This window comes from Numida meleagris, chromosome 5 (genome assembly GCF_002078875.1).
Source record: "Numida meleagris isolate 19003 breed g44 Domestic line chromosome 5, NumMel1.0, whole genome shotgun sequence".
Lineage (NCBI taxonomy): Eukaryota > Metazoa > Chordata > Aves > Galliformes > Numididae > Numida > Numida meleagris.
In genome coordinates, this window is record NC_034413.1 from 50,655,495 (window position 1) to 50,670,769 (window position 15,275).

General features: G+C 43.2%; 2 protein-coding genes and 1 long non-coding RNA gene across 13 annotated transcripts in view; 2 read left to right on the forward strand and 1 right to left on the reverse strand.

The window, feature by feature from the left end:
- ATP5G3 (ATP synthase, H+ transporting, mitochondrial Fo complex subunit C3 (subunit 9)) lies at window positions 2,733–5,861 on the forward strand. Of its 2 annotated transcripts, none has more exons than XM_021398164.1 (5): window positions 2,733–2,892; window positions 2,965–3,046; window positions 3,918–3,980; window positions 4,356–4,549; window positions 5,616–5,861. In XM_021398164.1, the coding sequence occupies exons 2-5, from the start codon at window positions 3,008–3,010 to the stop codon at window positions 5,728–5,730; spliced, it is 411 nt and encodes a 136-aa protein (XP_021253839.1). In that variant the 5' UTR covers window positions 2,733–2,892; window positions 2,965–3,007; the 3' UTR covers window positions 5,731–5,861. The 2 variants fall into 2 exon arrangements, with proteins under 2 accessions (XP_021253839.1, XP_021253838.1); XM_021398163.1 differs by having other exon boundaries at window positions 2,734–2,892; window positions 3,918–3,995.
- On the reverse strand, window positions 8,048–9,250 carry LOC110399455. The gene is made up of 2 exons (XR_002439213.1): window positions 9,099–9,250; window positions 8,048–8,236 (listed from the first exon to the last, which is right to left on the reverse strand). It is a non-coding gene; the product is annotated as an uncharacterized LOC110399455 (long non-coding RNA).
- Window positions 9,261–15,275, forward strand: part of ATF2 (activating transcription factor 2) — a 49,320-nt gene continuing 43,305 nt past the window's right edge. For 6 of the 10 annotated variants that reach the window (XR_002439212.1, XM_021398153.1, XM_021398158.1 and 3 more), the window contains exons 1-2: window positions 9,261–9,395; window positions 13,515–13,561. The gene's annotated coding sequence lies outside the window, so the exon portion shown is untranslated. Of the gene's footprint in view, window positions 9,396–9,503; window positions 9,652–11,567; window positions 13,216–13,514; window positions 13,562–15,275 lie in introns of those variants that run through there. The other 4 variants (XM_021398156.1, XM_021398154.1, XM_021398160.1 and 1 more) reach the window with 4 other exon arrangements.

The window sequence follows — 15,275 nt, forward strand, 5'->3', positions numbered from 1 at the left end:
TGGATTTTGAATTTTCTTTGTATTTATAATAGATAATTTGATTAAACATCAGTAGATTATTTTTTATGAAAAGCAGTAACAAAACAAATTCCAAAAAAAAATTGGGTAGATACTTAAAAACAATGTGTAAACGCATGAAAATGTGACCTGAAGGTGGCGACCGTAACACACATGGACTAATAGATGGAAACATAAAGTGAAACTGTTTCTGAACCTGTTTAGCATTTTGTATTGCAAATACAAATATGTAATCATATTATTATTTTAGAAAAGTGATAACTTTTCTTGACATAGAAAATGAATCTGTGAGGTCTTCCACCACATGCCACGCTGGGCTCTATAGAAGGGCGGCTGCATTACTGAATATTTTTACGGGGGTACAGCATTCTGAAACCAACCAGCAGGATGTGAATGCTGGACAACAGGGCTTTGTTATCCAGGGTGAGAGTGATTCTACCCACCTTTCCTGGCAGGGCTGCTTTGGAACCTTGGTCTCATTTTCCAACAGAATCCAGTAGCTAGGATGAAGGTGAGAACATCTTCCTTTGCTCAGTTGCTGCTGTAGAAGAGCAGTTTTCTTCTTGACAACACTTCATTTTGATGTGTAATGGCTATTGTAGTAGTAAACCATATACATATAATCATTCCGTAATTTAATGCAGATCTTAGAGACCCCAAAATGACATAGCTGGGATTATCATGATTTTTTTATTCAAATTGTACTAGAGGTCTTAATAGGATTTGTACACATCCAGAATCTTGTTAAGTACAGGCATGGTCCGCTGTTTTTTTTTTCTGTGGTTCATACCGTCAGTTTCTAGGGCTCTGGTGTTAAAATAATCAATGAATGGTTGAGCAGAATGCTCTATAGCCTAAATTAGTCCTACATTGTTAATTGCCTTCAGCTCTTCACTGAACAGAGCTGTTGAGACTAAAAGAAAACAAATCTAAGCAAAAAAAAAAAAAAAAAAAAGCTTGGGTAAGTACTCTGGGGTACAAAGATCACTCAAGAAAGCAGATTCTCCCTTTCCTCTGTTAAAAAGAACTTTACAACGATGAGAAAAGAAAATAACTTCTACTGTCTGCTTTCCTGCAACACATCACTTCCAATTCAGCCAAGTCAGCAATTAAAACTTCCTGCACTGCTTATGGCAAGATTTGCCAACTACTGATAATCAACAAAGCAAAGAGGTCTGAAGATCGTACTACCAAGAGAAATTCTACTTAAAGCAGAGCCATATAATAATGGCTTTCATAGCTCTGGATAGAAGGAAAGTCAGTTTAAATATCCCAAAACATATTAATTCTGCTCTATATAGCTTCTTCCCACAAGCTATTGCTCTATTTATCTGCTAGCTGTGGTTGGTAAGAGTCAACCACGCAGCAGTGAATGGGAGAGGTGTGAGATACTCAGTACTGAAATGTGGGCCAGACAGTGAAACACTCTGACTTTGTACATCAATAGCAATCAATGCCCTGCATAAATACAGAAGCTCTGGACAGCTAACCCTGAGGTAGTAACACCATTCTACATTTTAAAGCATTTCACAACTGTTATGACATTGTCAGGAGGCTTTTCATCCAATTCTACCCTTTGGTGTTCTACCAGCTGGTAAGGACTATCAGAATACAGTGGCTTTCCAGACACATCTCTTCCTCAAAACAGATTTTTTTTTTTTTTTTAAAGACTAGTGCAAGCGTGTGACATGCTTGGAGGTACTAATCACCTGCTGGGAGGTAAAAATTAACCTGAAGGAATAGGTGTTGATCTAGGAGAACTATGTACTTGGACTTTAGACAATGGGATTTCTCCTGACCGGACAAGATTTCTCCCTTACCACATATAGAACAGACATTCATCTTTTATAAGTTATTAATAATGAATGTAGGATACTGACAGAGCCTTTGGTGCAAAGCACTCTGGACACAGCCATTTATTTGACATTGTACTGCATTTGACTTGTTGAATTTCTAGATGCATTATTCTGAACCACTCTGCAACTGCCAACATTTGCCTGTGTCTGGAGGGAAACCAGCCGACACACCCCACACAGAAATGCCAGCTCACAGGTACTATGCCCATACCAGATCAAAATCCCTGTAGAACTTAAGGGTTTAAATACATGGTGAGCAAAGAGAAATTGCACCATTCTCTGGCATGCCACTGCGCCTCTTTGGGGACCTAGCAGCATTTTATACAGATAAGAAACAGAGTGAGGTTAACAGAAGTCTTTTCTAATGGAGACCTGCTTGAATTAAGCTGAATGTGGTCCCTGGAGATCAATAACTGCTCTTCTGACCCCTCCTGAAAGCAACAGCTGAGCTGGGTGTAAAATGTAGTATCAGCTGTTATGCCTTAAGTGCAACAATAAACAGGTGCTTAATGGTGGTGTTGATGTTGCTCAGACCAAGCGGCTTGTGAAGGCGCTTTTGCACAGCATTCCAGAGTGGGAATCATGACAGAAAATGCACGGCACCGGTGAGACTGCGGCTTGGTTGCAGGAGCTGACAGAAAAATACGCTCGGTGTCAGCTGGGGGATGGGAGAACAGCCCAGCAAGGATGCGGGAGGCAAATATGAAACGTGCTGTCCTGTTGCTGAGACCTCCAAGGCAGATAGCACGCACCCAGCATCCCCCCTCCCTGCAGGAGGGACCTCAGCGCGGCTAGGGGCGTGGCTGAAGGTGGGGAGGCCGAGTAGGGGGCGTGGCTAAGGAGGGGGCGTAGCGAGGCTCGCGCCCCCCGCCGCTGCCAATGGCGGCGGCACAAAGTGACCTTGGCGCCGCTCCCTCCCCTTCCGCCGCGCCGCATCCGGGCGCCCGCCGCCGGCCCCGCCGCGTCTGCGCACAGCCGCGCTCAGCCCGCCAGCCCCGAGGAGCGGCAGCTGCAGAGGGTGAGCGCCGGCCGCGGCATCCGCCCTCATCGCCGCCGCCGCGGCCCGCTCACCCTTTCGCTCTCTCCGCAGAGACACCGGATCGTGGCCCCGGGGACGCCGCCCGCCCGCCAAGATGTTCGCCTGCGCCAAGCTCGCCGCTTCGCCCGCCCTGGTGAGTGGGGCGCCCCCGGCCCCGCAGGCGGGCTCGCTCCTCCCCGCCGCCGGCGCTGCCGCGGGGTGGCGGGGTTTCCGCGGGGCGCCCGGGCCGGGCGGGCCCATTGGGGCGAGGCTGGGCGGGGGCTTCCCAGCCGCGGGGCCGCGCTCTCCTTCCCGCATCCTTGGTGGGGCCCTCGGCCAAGGTGAGGGGCGCGGAGGGTCGGCTGCCGTGCTGCTGGGCCCGCAGCGCTGCTCTAGGTCAAACTCCAGGCCGAGGCCCGGCCCGCGCGGGGCTGGGCCTCTTGCCCTTGGGAGATGAGGTGCTCTTCTCCTTCAGAACGTCCTCTCGCGCTGCAGAACGTTCCCGCTCGCGTGGTGCGGGCAGGGCTCTCCCTGCGGGAAGAGCTTTGTGTGAGGGCTGCTGTGACCTTAGAGTGCTGGCAGCCCAAGGGCACGCGCAGGCCTCTTGTGAAAGAGCCTTCATTCATTTGCGCCTCGCGGTGTTTCAAAGTCTGGGCCGCGTCTCTGCGTTTAACGGCTTGAGAATTAATTTTGATGGCTTTTAATTTTCCATTCTAAAATGTACGTCACTGCCTGCCAATCTGTTTGGCTCTCATTTGGTTGCTGATTTGTTCCCTTTCCTGTCAGTGTACTGCATACGCAGGTTTACTGAGTGGTTTAGCTATTCGTAGTAATGGCTTTGGAAAACAGTGCTATCAAACTGCATGCAGAGTTTGCTTCTATGTGGTCTTCTGTATATCCGGCTATGGAAAGATTGTTGTCTTTCTAATGAAGCAAACAGCTTAGCAGATAATAGCCTTAAGAAAGATCTTATGAGGACAGCTGTAACTAAGTACTTCATTTTAACTTTTTTCCTCCTCTTGCAGATTCGCGCTGGATCAAGAATCTTGTACAGACCAATTTCAGCATCTATGTTTTCTAGGCCAGAGGTCAGGACTGGAGAGGTACCTTATAAACAAAATTCTGTATCTTCCTAAATTACCTGGTGAGCCTAAATGTTCTCAACCTAGAGTTCGCTTGTACTAACACAAATATGTCTGCTCTGAGGCTTGCTTTAAATCAAACCATTGATAATACTTGTTGCTGTCCTGCTATCTCACTCAAGAGAAGTCTTTTGCATTTAATGTTCAACAGGTAACATTCTGATGTCTTTAACTCTTATAGTCTCATCACTTGCAAGAGTAACTAGACTCTGGTTCTAATGAAACTTTTGTAACTATGAAATAGCACTGTATCGAAGTCATTGTGAAAAATAGTCTGTGTCTGAATATAATGTTTTCTTTTTTCATGTCTTTTTTTCTTAGGGCAAATCCACACTTAATGGGGCCCAAAACACTGTCTCCCAAGTAGCACTTAGAGAATTCCAGACTAGTGCTGTCAGCAGGGACATTGACACTGCTGCCAAATTCATTGGTGCTGGTGCTGCCACAGTAGGTGTGGCTGGATCTGGTGCTGGTATTGGAACAGTCTTCGGTAGTCTAATCATTGGCTACGCCAGGTAATCAATCTCTCATGAAAGTGTTGAATTACATGCAGTTGTATCTTGATGCAGCATTCCCAGTAAGCTAAGTTGTAGTAAGGATGATGGAGCTGTAATAGATTCTGTTAATAACTGCTAGTGCTAAACATGGTTAAATGGAATAGTATGAAGCTGCGGTATATTCAGTGGGATGGCTCTGTTAAGTTCAGGACTTGAGACAGCCTACGTGGAGAAGAAACATGAAAGAAAAGAGATCGTAAGACTTGGCCAGTGCTTTGGTCACTGAAGTCCAGTGTTCAGTTCCAGAATTGAATTTGAAATGTAGCCTAGATGCTCCCTCATAAGCAGGGAGATGTCCTGAAGAGGAACTGTATGAAACAGGCATTAAAAAAATATTTACTTCATTATTCTTTCTAACAGTTAAGACCTAAGTCTTTTGTCTTAATACAGATTTTTTTTTAAACCCTACTGAAGACAAGGAAATTCACCTTTGGCTTGAAGAAACATAAATGGCTTTTCATACAGAATTACTGTCTTCTCTTTTGTAATTGGTATGAATGTGTCAGTATGAGTTTGTGGACTATTACTTCATTCTGCTATGCTGAAGAGTCCTCCCCTTGCCCTGGAATAATGCATTGATTTTTTTTTTTTAATAACAAACTGCTGTGTACTTATTTCTTTCATCTAGATGGTTTCAGTTCCTGGATTTTTCTGAGAGCTACTTAATATTTTCAGCTTCCTTGAAATATAGTTGTAGTGTCACAGATTTGGAATAAACTTACAAACAGCAGTACTAAGAGTTCCCATATGGGAGGAAAGTAAATGCAAAGAGTGGATATAGTCATAAAAGCTATACTCATTTGGAAAAGGCATATATAATCTGCGTAACTTGTATCTAGTCTTAATAGACAGGTCGCTTGTCTTCCATGAAATCCTTGCTTATAAAAAGCTTATGCTTGGATTTACTGAATTTCTTGTTACAAAATCTGTGTAAGAGAGAGTATGAGATTCTGAATCTGTGAGAAACATTAAGCTGAGTATGAAAAACTTCTTAAAAAGATTTTACACCTTTACTTTCTTCTAGAAATCCTTCTCTGAAGCAGCAGCTGTTCTCATATGCTATCCTGGGATTCGCCCTCTCTGAAGCTATGGGTCTCTTCTGTCTGATGGTTGCTTTCTTGATCCTGTTTGCCATGTGAAAGATCTGCCTGTAATATTGGCATTGGAATGTAATTCTGCATATTTTATGGGACTCCTAAAATGTTGGTGTCATGGAAATTGATGCTATTTCCAAAGTCATTTCATTAAAGATAACAACTTTAACTGTCAACCTGTTGCTTGCATTTATTATCTTTCTTATTGGGATATGACTTTATCTTGTGATAATGACATTCCATTAAAACAATGACTTCAAGCCAAGCAAGTTTTTTTTTTAAAAAAAAAAAATACTGGTGGTAGTGTCACTTGTTTGGGAAAATCAACGTGACTAATCTTAGAAAAGTCAAAGGATGCATTGACAAAGTGAAAAGTTATACTTCTGGCCTTGTTCCTTTACCTGTTTCAAATTTACGCAGAGCTGTTTCTGTGCACAATTTCGTGTTGTTCCCCACCCCCTAGACTAGCTGGCACACAGGGTGTTTTGGCACCCCGTGGGTAGAATGAGCTAAACAATCCACCATGATAGAGAAGTACTCTTTGCATCTGTTGTCAGTTCCAGTACAAATTTTGATCACCCTAGCAAAAATTTTCTGCTTGGTTCTGACCAATATCCAGGTTGAACTAAACTATTGGTTGAAGTTGGTTCAAAGCATTTAGTTGTGGCACATGGACGCATACTCTTACTTAATTACAGCATTCTTGGCATTACCTAACTAAAAGGGAGAATGTCCAGCTTCCTAATTTAGTAAAGACTTCTATTACCTATCTTACTTTTTAATAGTAGGATCAAAGCACTTCTAGTAACAAAACGCCTGCAGTGCAAGCTTTGCTTCTCATGGTTTCTAACAGCATAAATGTATTTAAGGTGTTGACCGCATTTACAGCAACATACTGTGTGCTACTGTACACTAATTTGCTGGGGGCTTTGAATATTAAATAATAGATCTGATCATTCAACAACTATGAACTGACCTTTGGAAGAATGTGACCAAGTTAATGTGCTTCGCTTTCCTGCTGTTACAGAATTAAATCTAGGGAACTATCTACTATTAGCTGTAAGTAGCAAGTCCTCGGGTATATGGAGAAACTGATTTATGGCTCTCCGATGGGTGCAATATGCAGGTAAAACCTTTAATCTGAACTTAAATACCAAATAGGTATTCACTTAGCCTAATTTGAATGTAGCCTAAGAAGCTACTTTCTCTGCATGTTCTTCAGAGGAATTAGTCATCTTTGCAAAAGGATTAAAAGCTGGTTTGTAAATGTGGAAAGCAACCTTTGTTTTTACTCAGGCTTGAGTGTAAAATATGTTGCACCTTCAAACATTCAGATCTAGCGTAATGTTAATAGTGCCCTATATGACTAGGTGTGGAAAGGATTTTCTTTGGAGGTTTGGAAGGATAGCAGGAGGTAAAGCATGTTTTAGCTGTCTTCTGTGGTCTGTGCTCACAAAGTGTTGTTTTTTTTAATGCACTTACTATCATCTGTTCTCATAAGCTGTAATAGAGTTGGCATGCAGTGTATTTGCCTTGGATGAAAGGCAGATAACAACTAGAATTCAAGCCTAAAGCTCATCTGTGCTGCTTGTTTGCCTATGTGAGACTTTCTTGAGGTTTAACTGTGTGTTTAGTATAGGGAGAAGTTCTGGCTAGCTGTTACTCTGGAGCTTTAATAAGAAAGCTGTCAAGAGTCATGGCAATTGCTGAATGTACATCCTGTCTTTTCCATTGTGGTTCACCCTGTCAGCATGATCCTGATGATCAGCCTTGTCTGAAAGGCAGCATGCACTTCACATGTGAAGCCTGTCTTAATAGTAGCATCTCCCCAAGTTTGACAGATTTTAAATCACTCCTGTACTGCTGAACATGGTCCAAAATTGCCGTTAAGTAATGTCAGATTTGGATGAATAGGATCTCAGTGTTAGACAAATAATGGTCTTAAAAACGTGGAAACAAACATTCATGCAGAAGGTTATCTTCCTCATAGACAATATTGTCCTCACTGACAATATAGTAAATGAAAGATAGGTGGATTTTCACACCTGAATGATCCCAGGGCACATGGACTCCCTCTCTCTATTTTTTTATTCCTTTGTTTTCCCTGTTCTCGAAAACAGCTTGGTTTCACTGGTTACTTGATCACTTCAACAGTTCAGTCAGTTTGGTCTTATAAAAAACATGAGGTGTTCCTCATGCTCTCAGAAGAGACAACTATAAATGTGTGGATAAATGTGTCATTGGCTTCTTTTGATAATTTTTGTGCTGTGATTGGGCAGCAGTGAGCTATCTGAAAGGACTTGATCCTCTCTGTAAGAGCTTACATTAGGAAACATTTTCCATAGGTCAGAGAAACTTCATATCAAGTGCAATGCTGTAGGCTTTAATCTTCCTGAAACATGTCATGCTTTCTTCTGACATGGGCTATGCTGACCTCAGAGACCATCAGTTTGGGAGACTCCTGTCCATGGTTCAGTGTTGAAGATGGAGTTAGCTGGAGCAGAGATCTGTGTAACTGCTCGGTCCCAGTGGGTCAAACATCCTTCCACCTCTGAAAGTGATTTGCAAAGGCGTTGTTATCCTGATGTTACAAACATTCCTTCTGCTATACATGAGTTATGTTTTTACATTATTGCTGCAGGTAAAGCAAAGACCTTACATCTCTCTTAAGTTTAGGACTGATGACGCCATGTGATGGTAGATGTGAATGTGAAGAACACTTCTTTCCTGTATGTCTCTTAGTTGCTCTGTGAGGAAAGTTTATAGCTGCATAGGATCTCTTCCTTTCTGCACTATCTCACGTTTGAGCCATTTACAGCACTTAGTTATGAGTAATTCTGCCTTTAAGTAAACAGTGTTATGGGGATTTTTCTATCCCACCTTATCTTAAAAGATTTTCAGTGCAGTACAGGGCCAACAAAGCAATTACAAGAAACAAAGCATCCCATGTTTTCTTGTCCAAATTCAGGGAAACAGATGGAATGCAATTAAATGTTGTAGAATTTGCTTATGCTACTGGAGCGAATAATTTTTTTAAAGAAGTTTTTTGTTATTCATAGTATTGGGTGCCGTATATGGTTAGAATATGTAACTTGAATAGAGCTTGTGCAAGGTCTGGTTATCCCAAGGCTTGGCTGTGACATGCTTGGAGCACTGTCACTGAGCAGAGCTTCTGCAGCAGTTCCCTGCAGGACAGGACTTCGGGGGTGAGTTTCTGTGGAAGTCCTCTCTGAGCCATGTCGCCAAGTGTACCGGGCTATGGAATGAGCACCATTTAGCTTGCCTGTCCTGGCGTGTGTGCTGTCCAGACGTGGCCACTGGAACGTTAAGCTGGCCGTATTCGCTCAACATCCTTAGCAAGAAAGAGTAGGGTTGTAACTGCTCTGAACTCTGGACAGAAGCATCGAGCCTACCTCCACTTCGGAGCCGCCGCCGTGCTCGGCGTGGTCACTCATCCACGCGCTCCCCGAGCGCTACCTGCTTAGCCGCAGCCACACCCAGACACCGGCCGCTTCCGGCCACACAGGCACCCGCACCCGCCCCGTCGGCGGCGCCCAATCCGCAGCGTCTCCGCCCTTCGCCCCGCCCCTCTGCGCCACGTGACCTGCGTTCCACCGGGGCCGCGGAGATGTCGGCGGTGCTCTCGCGAGAAGTGACGGAAGCCTGTGGGGGACCCGGCCTTTCATGTCCGGCGCGGCCCGCGTTCCCGGGTGAGTTTGTAAACAGGAGCGCGGCACGGCCGGGCGAGGTGCCGGCTCCGCCCTCCGCGCTGCGCCTGGGCCCGGGCCGTGGGGAGCGCCCCGAGGGCGGAGGGGAGGGAGCGGCCCCGCCGAGCGGTAGGCGGGGGTTCCCGGGAGGCGGTAATATGGCGCCGCGGCTCCGCGCCGCCGCAGCCCCCTCCCCCACCGCGGCCTGCGGCTCCCGCCACCGCTAGAGCCGGGCGGGAGGGCGCCGGCGCCGCCTCAGGTAGGGGCCGAGCGGGTGGGGGCGGCGGGGCGGGGGCTGCGCCGCCTTTCCCCTCGCCTCCGGCAGTGACCGCACCGCCGGTGGCTGCCCCGGGGCTCGGCCTGAGCTCCAGCCCAGAGGAGGCCTCTCCCCGTCGATCCGCGGCTCCGGGGGCCTTGGGCTGCGCCCAGCGCCCGGGCTCAGCGGTGAGGAGAGGGGGGGGCCGAGCGCCTCTTCTGCGGGTGGGGCCGCGGCCTGTGCCTGTGCCTCCCGGGTTGTCCTAATGAAAGGTCTCTGAAGATGTCAGAGGATTAAAAACAAGCTGCACAGCGCGGGCCCTTAGGCGCTGCTGGTTGCACGCTGTTTCAGGCGCAAATATTTCGTGCCCCCGTGCTGTGTGATTGTGTGGTTGGGGTACAGGTGCTATCGTGTTGCTGCAGCTTTGTTCATGCTGCAGTCTTCCAGCACCCCTGTTCTTGGAGGGGGTTCCATCAGCCTGTTTTCTTGTCCCACCCACGTGCCTATGTCACTCGTTTGCTTTTCATTGCTAGTTTCTTCCAGAAGTGATCTTTTTCTTCAAATGAAACTGCTGTTGCCTGCTTCAGAGTAGGATAAAAAACTCTACGAGAGCTGGAAATTGTGAATCATCTGCTGCTTTGCAAACAGCTGATGCAAAGTGAATTTTCTCCTGCAATTTTCACTTGTGCCTTTTAGAATATCTTTGTCATCATCTTTTCACTCTGTACTCAGAGCTGTGAGTGTCTTCTCCCAAGCTCTTGCTGAGTGTAAAGGCACATAGAGTTGATTTAAAAAAAAAAAAAAAAAGGAAAAAAGCAAGTATGTCTGAAGTTAAATAACTGCTATGCCTGCATCAGATGCTCCGTTCAACTGTAGTTTATAGAATGAGGAAAACTTTGTGGTCCTAGGCTTCCAGTGTGGTAGATGTGTTGTCAGCCTCCCACTGAAACGTAAGTTGCTATCCATTAATGCAAGTCTGGCTACAGGCATCGCTTCAGAGGCGCAAATTAGTGAAGTGTGGCATTTGCTCAGATTCACTTGGTGTTTTTAATTTGCCGATCGAAGCCTTATTGAAAAAAAACAAACAGCAGCTTTGTCATGAACCGCTTCTTATATAATGCATCAAAAGAAATATGAAATAAAAAAATTACTTCATGGGCACGTGGGGTGAAGGTGCTTTCAAAAAAACTTGGTGATGAGTTTGTTTTTCAGTTGATGTTACATGCTAACACCTAATCAGCTAGTTGAGCCTTTGATCTTTTTCATTGTGCAGTTGTATATCTATCCTGACTTGAATTCTAGAAATACAAACATTTTTAGTACATCTTTTTCCAGAAAATTCTTGACTGTGCGGTACGTAACATAAGGTGCTTTCAGGTCCTGAATTAATCATGCATAATTTTATGAATAATTTTTGTTTTCATGCTACTTCTCTTGAGGTTTTGTGACAGCACTGAGCAGCCTGAAATATGGGGTTCTTTTAGTCTGTCAACGGTTTACGGGCGTTAGGCCTGATTCCGTGACAAAGGGGACGGGGGACCCAAGGGCCCACGTCCCGGGAAAAGGGGAAAGGGGAAAAGGGTAGGGAGATGGCCCTGAGAGCAAAGAACAGCGGCAACAATCTGAGGAGAAACAAACTAATTTACTAAATAAAATATCGGAATGCAAAACAACACACTATAATACAATATAATTACAATTTAAGCTGATAAATCCAATACAGAGAGAGAGAATGTCCCAAAGTCAAGGTAGGCCTTACTCTACTACCGACGATAAGACGGCTGGAGAGCGAGGTGCTGCCAAGACGAGAGACGGCGGAAAAAAGGGACGAGGTCTCGTGATCTGCAAGTTTTTATACTGCGAGCTTCTATCTTTTCCCTCCGGCTGGAAAATGGTAACAAAGGAGCAAAGTACCGTGGGGACTGTAGTAGTCCTTCTCTTCTGAGAACTAGGTATGTCCACTACATGATGTTATGATGTGGAATACCAATAACCGAAAATCACAAAACCATGACATAGTCTTATTAATTTGGGTGCATCTATTGCCTAAGATTCCTTTTGTCAGCTATTCTTTATTTCCCCCCACCATTAATCATTTTAAACTTACAAATGCACATTCAAAGCTCCAAGAAGCTTTACTAACATGTAAAATTTATCTATTATTTTTGCAGTGTTTAAAGATGATCTGGAATTTCTGTATTAAAATAATGCACTGACTGTTTTTAGAGGAGTAAACATGATTCAGTAGCATTAACTTCTTTTTGTAATAATGAATAGACTTCAAGTTATCATGTCCTCCTGCATAACTTAACTACGTTTGTTTCAGATCAATAGGGTGCACTCTGAGACATTGAATATAGCTAGTGATAGAAATAGGAGTCGATATTTTGTAACTATGCAATAGCTCATATTTTTGTTTCAACTTGATGCCGTACTGTATCCGATTGATTTTTGTGTCAGTTGCTGTTTAGCAGGAGCTCAACCTCGGAACTTTTCTATTAGCTCTAGTTCAGACTGGAGTTTGTCTTCAGTGAGTTAATGGGAACAATATAGCGCGTTTCCATTCCTGGATAAATGCCAATGGTCATTTACCTTGTTGCTTATAGGAAAAAAATACATCACTCCATTTTAATGAGCAACGAGAGTGCTTCAGTGGCATAGTCCTCGGTACATTTAAGGATTTTAAATCAAAACCTTAATTATTGCGTGCAGTTATGTACCCAAAGGATGCAATCTGTGAAAATGTAAAAATGAATACCTTTGTTAAGATTTTTTTAATTTGCTGAAAATAAACTTGGAAAAGACTGGATTTCTAACGTCTGTTAGGTTGATGGACAGTATTATAACTTTCAAACCTAGGTAATTGAGCTGGTGAAGTTGTAAGAGCTAATACCTTGCTAAGCAAGTTGCAGGAAGATCTGGGGAATGTGAACTGCTGTATATTTCCCCTCTGAGGTTCCCTGGCTTTCTACTTGTCTGTAGGAGCTGTATTCACTTAGCACAAGCTTCCACTAATCCAAGCCCCTCTGAGAAATATCCAAGCCGGGGAGCTGACATAGGAGCTGTCATATTCAGCCACCAGGAAGTGTTAGGTCTAGGAGCATTTCATTTATTCCATTGGTGCTCCTGATTTACCAGAATTGTCCTTTCTTTTGCTGAAGGAGCAAGCTTTTCGCATAACCGAAGTAACTTCATTGGTTTGTTTCTGTGTATGTGACTATCTGGCCAGTGGATTTCTTGTTCTCATTTGAAATTAAGTCAATCATCTTCACTTCTCACGCCTTTTTTCTCTTATCCAGATGTTCTCCCTCTTATTTATTTGAATTGAATTCTATACCTTCTTCAATTTGTCTTAGACATCAGTTATAGACAGGTAACTGACAGCATCAACATTAGGCTTATTTTTAAAAGAAGAAAGCTTGATGCAACAGGCATTGCCTTCTTCCTCCCCAGAACTCTCTGAAACAGACCGCGTGACTTCAAGGAAGGGGAACAACTGCTCTAGTAAGGAGTAGAGTGGCAGTGTTGAAGAAGGAGCTCCCCTTTTCCTCTTTGCCAGTTTTTGAGGTTTGCATCCTTTAAGAACTTGGGACTACAGCCTCTAGTTATCTTGCAGAATCTACTGAATCTGTTGCAGAATCTACTTTCTGGTGATTCTGCTTCCTTCATAAGGAGGAATGTTGGTATTTTTTTCAATTTTTTCCTCCTTCAGTCTCTTCATTTTTCAGTTTTAGTTTTTTTAGGAATGTTAAATTCTGTGGTGGCAGTACAGAAATGCAGTCAGTCAGAACACTTCTGAAAGTGGTCTGTAATGGTGAATATTAATTACACCACTTCTGCTTCACTTTTCTTTTTTTTGCGTACAGGAAACTGAAAAGGGAAAAAAAAAAAGAAGTTGTTCCGGTCCTTCTAGGTAAGTGAAGTGGTGGCTTTTCTTCTAAAATACTAATGCTGACTTTATTTTACTTCTTAGTAAATGGTGTATTCCACACACAAACATCTGGTTTCTACTGAAAGCAAAATTTGCAAGTCTGATTGCCCCATAGAAAATTTTAGAACTTAGTATTAAATATGGGAGGCAATTAAAGTTTATGCCATTCGATGCCATTGTCAGGTATTGAAAGTATAAGAGGTACCCTTTGTTTATTTTGATTTGCATTGACTTGCTTGGCTGCATGAGAGCCAGCTCTTTTAAGTTTGAAGCGGTTAAATTTGGAAAACAAAACCGGCTATTTCTTTTTTTCTTCTGAAGAAGCTTCTCTACTAAAATTTTTTTGTGTAGAGCCAAGCAAATCATTAAATTATGGTCTTCAAGTACCTGTTAAGAGAATGTTATTCTTTACTGTGCAAATATATTCAGTTCACTTGACTTGACTTCAAACGTGAACAAAGATTTGAAGTTACACACCTCAAGTAGAACTCGTGAATCGATAAAGACTTCGAAAATTTTTGCCCTTGCCCTTTTATGCTTCATTTTTCTTTTATAGGAACTTTAAAGTAAGATCTTAAAACCCTAATGTTGAAAGCAGTTACATGCTATGATGAGATCTACGTTAAAGGTTACTAAGAGTTAATAACTCTGTATACAGTAAAAGTTTATTGTGCAGTAAAAAGGGGCACAATCCCAGATCAAATGTAAAGAATGAGAAGAAACGTTTAGTGTACGTTATTAGTCTTGAGAAAATGCAAATATCTGTAGAAAAATACATCTCTGATGCTTTAACTTAAGTACTTTGTGAGGTACAGACTTAGGAGAGCCTTAATGCTGACAAACTGCCATAATTCTGATACGTGACAAAAGCCTATTTTGTATTTTATCCACCTTTCTCACTTTTTTCGAACAAGAATGTATAGATGTTTCTTGAGTTGGAGCCATGTGCAAGTGGTCAGCCTAGCTGCAAAACTTGGGTTTGCAACACATGGAAGCAGTGGTAGATTAATCAGCTATTATAGTAGCCGGTAGGCTCGGATTGTCCTCTGTGGACTGTCCAATTTAGGAACGGGTTGACGCTTGCCAGCATGTGCATTTCTTCTTGCTTTCTGTGCAGCAGAGGAATGGTGAAATAGTGTTGTTGGGTTTTTTTTGTCTTCCAGATTTTGTTTGTGTATAGTTATAAGTATTTATAAGTTTGTTTATAGTTATATAGTATATAGTCTGTCTTCTCAGCGGATCCTATCCTTCTGTATTCATTTAATTTTTGGTTTGTGTCAGCTTTGAAATTACAAGAGAGCAGTCTATTGCTACAGGATTTAGAATAAGAAATTGCAGGGTAAGCCCGCATAGCTGATGAGCAAATTAGGGCATAAGGGTCTTCTGGCATCCTGCATGCTTGATGATGTTGCTTTAGCAGCAAGTCTGACAAATCTTTATAGGTATGTGTGAATGATTTTTCTCAGCAAATCTGGAGATATTTTTGCAGGGATTGTTAATATACATGTATACATTTTAAACAACTATTTAAATGTTTGATAGAAAAATTTTGAGTTGAGGTGTCAGTTGAGTTTTCCATGCTCCCGGTGTATAGGAAATTAAGAGAGAAAACCAAAGAACCTTTACCACTAAAGTAAGCCATCAAGACATGATTCAAGTCTGTGATTCCCTTCTTTTACAAGTCGTCTACAGGAAG

Excerpts from the sequence above, each read along its gene's own strand:
- ATP5G3 (XM_021398163.1), top strand. The coding sequence starts at position 3,008 with ATGTTCGCCTGCGCCAAGCTCGCCGCTTCGCCCGCCCTG. Across the intron at positions 3,047-3,917 it reads TCGCCGCTTCGCCCGCCCTG|ATTCGCGCTGGATCAAGAAT; the intron begins GTGAGTGGGGCG and ends CTCCTCTTGCAG. Across the intron at positions 4,550-5,615 it reads CTAATCATTGGCTACGCCAG|AAATCCTTCTCTGAAGCAGC; the intron begins GTAATCAATCTC and ends ACTTTCTTCTAG.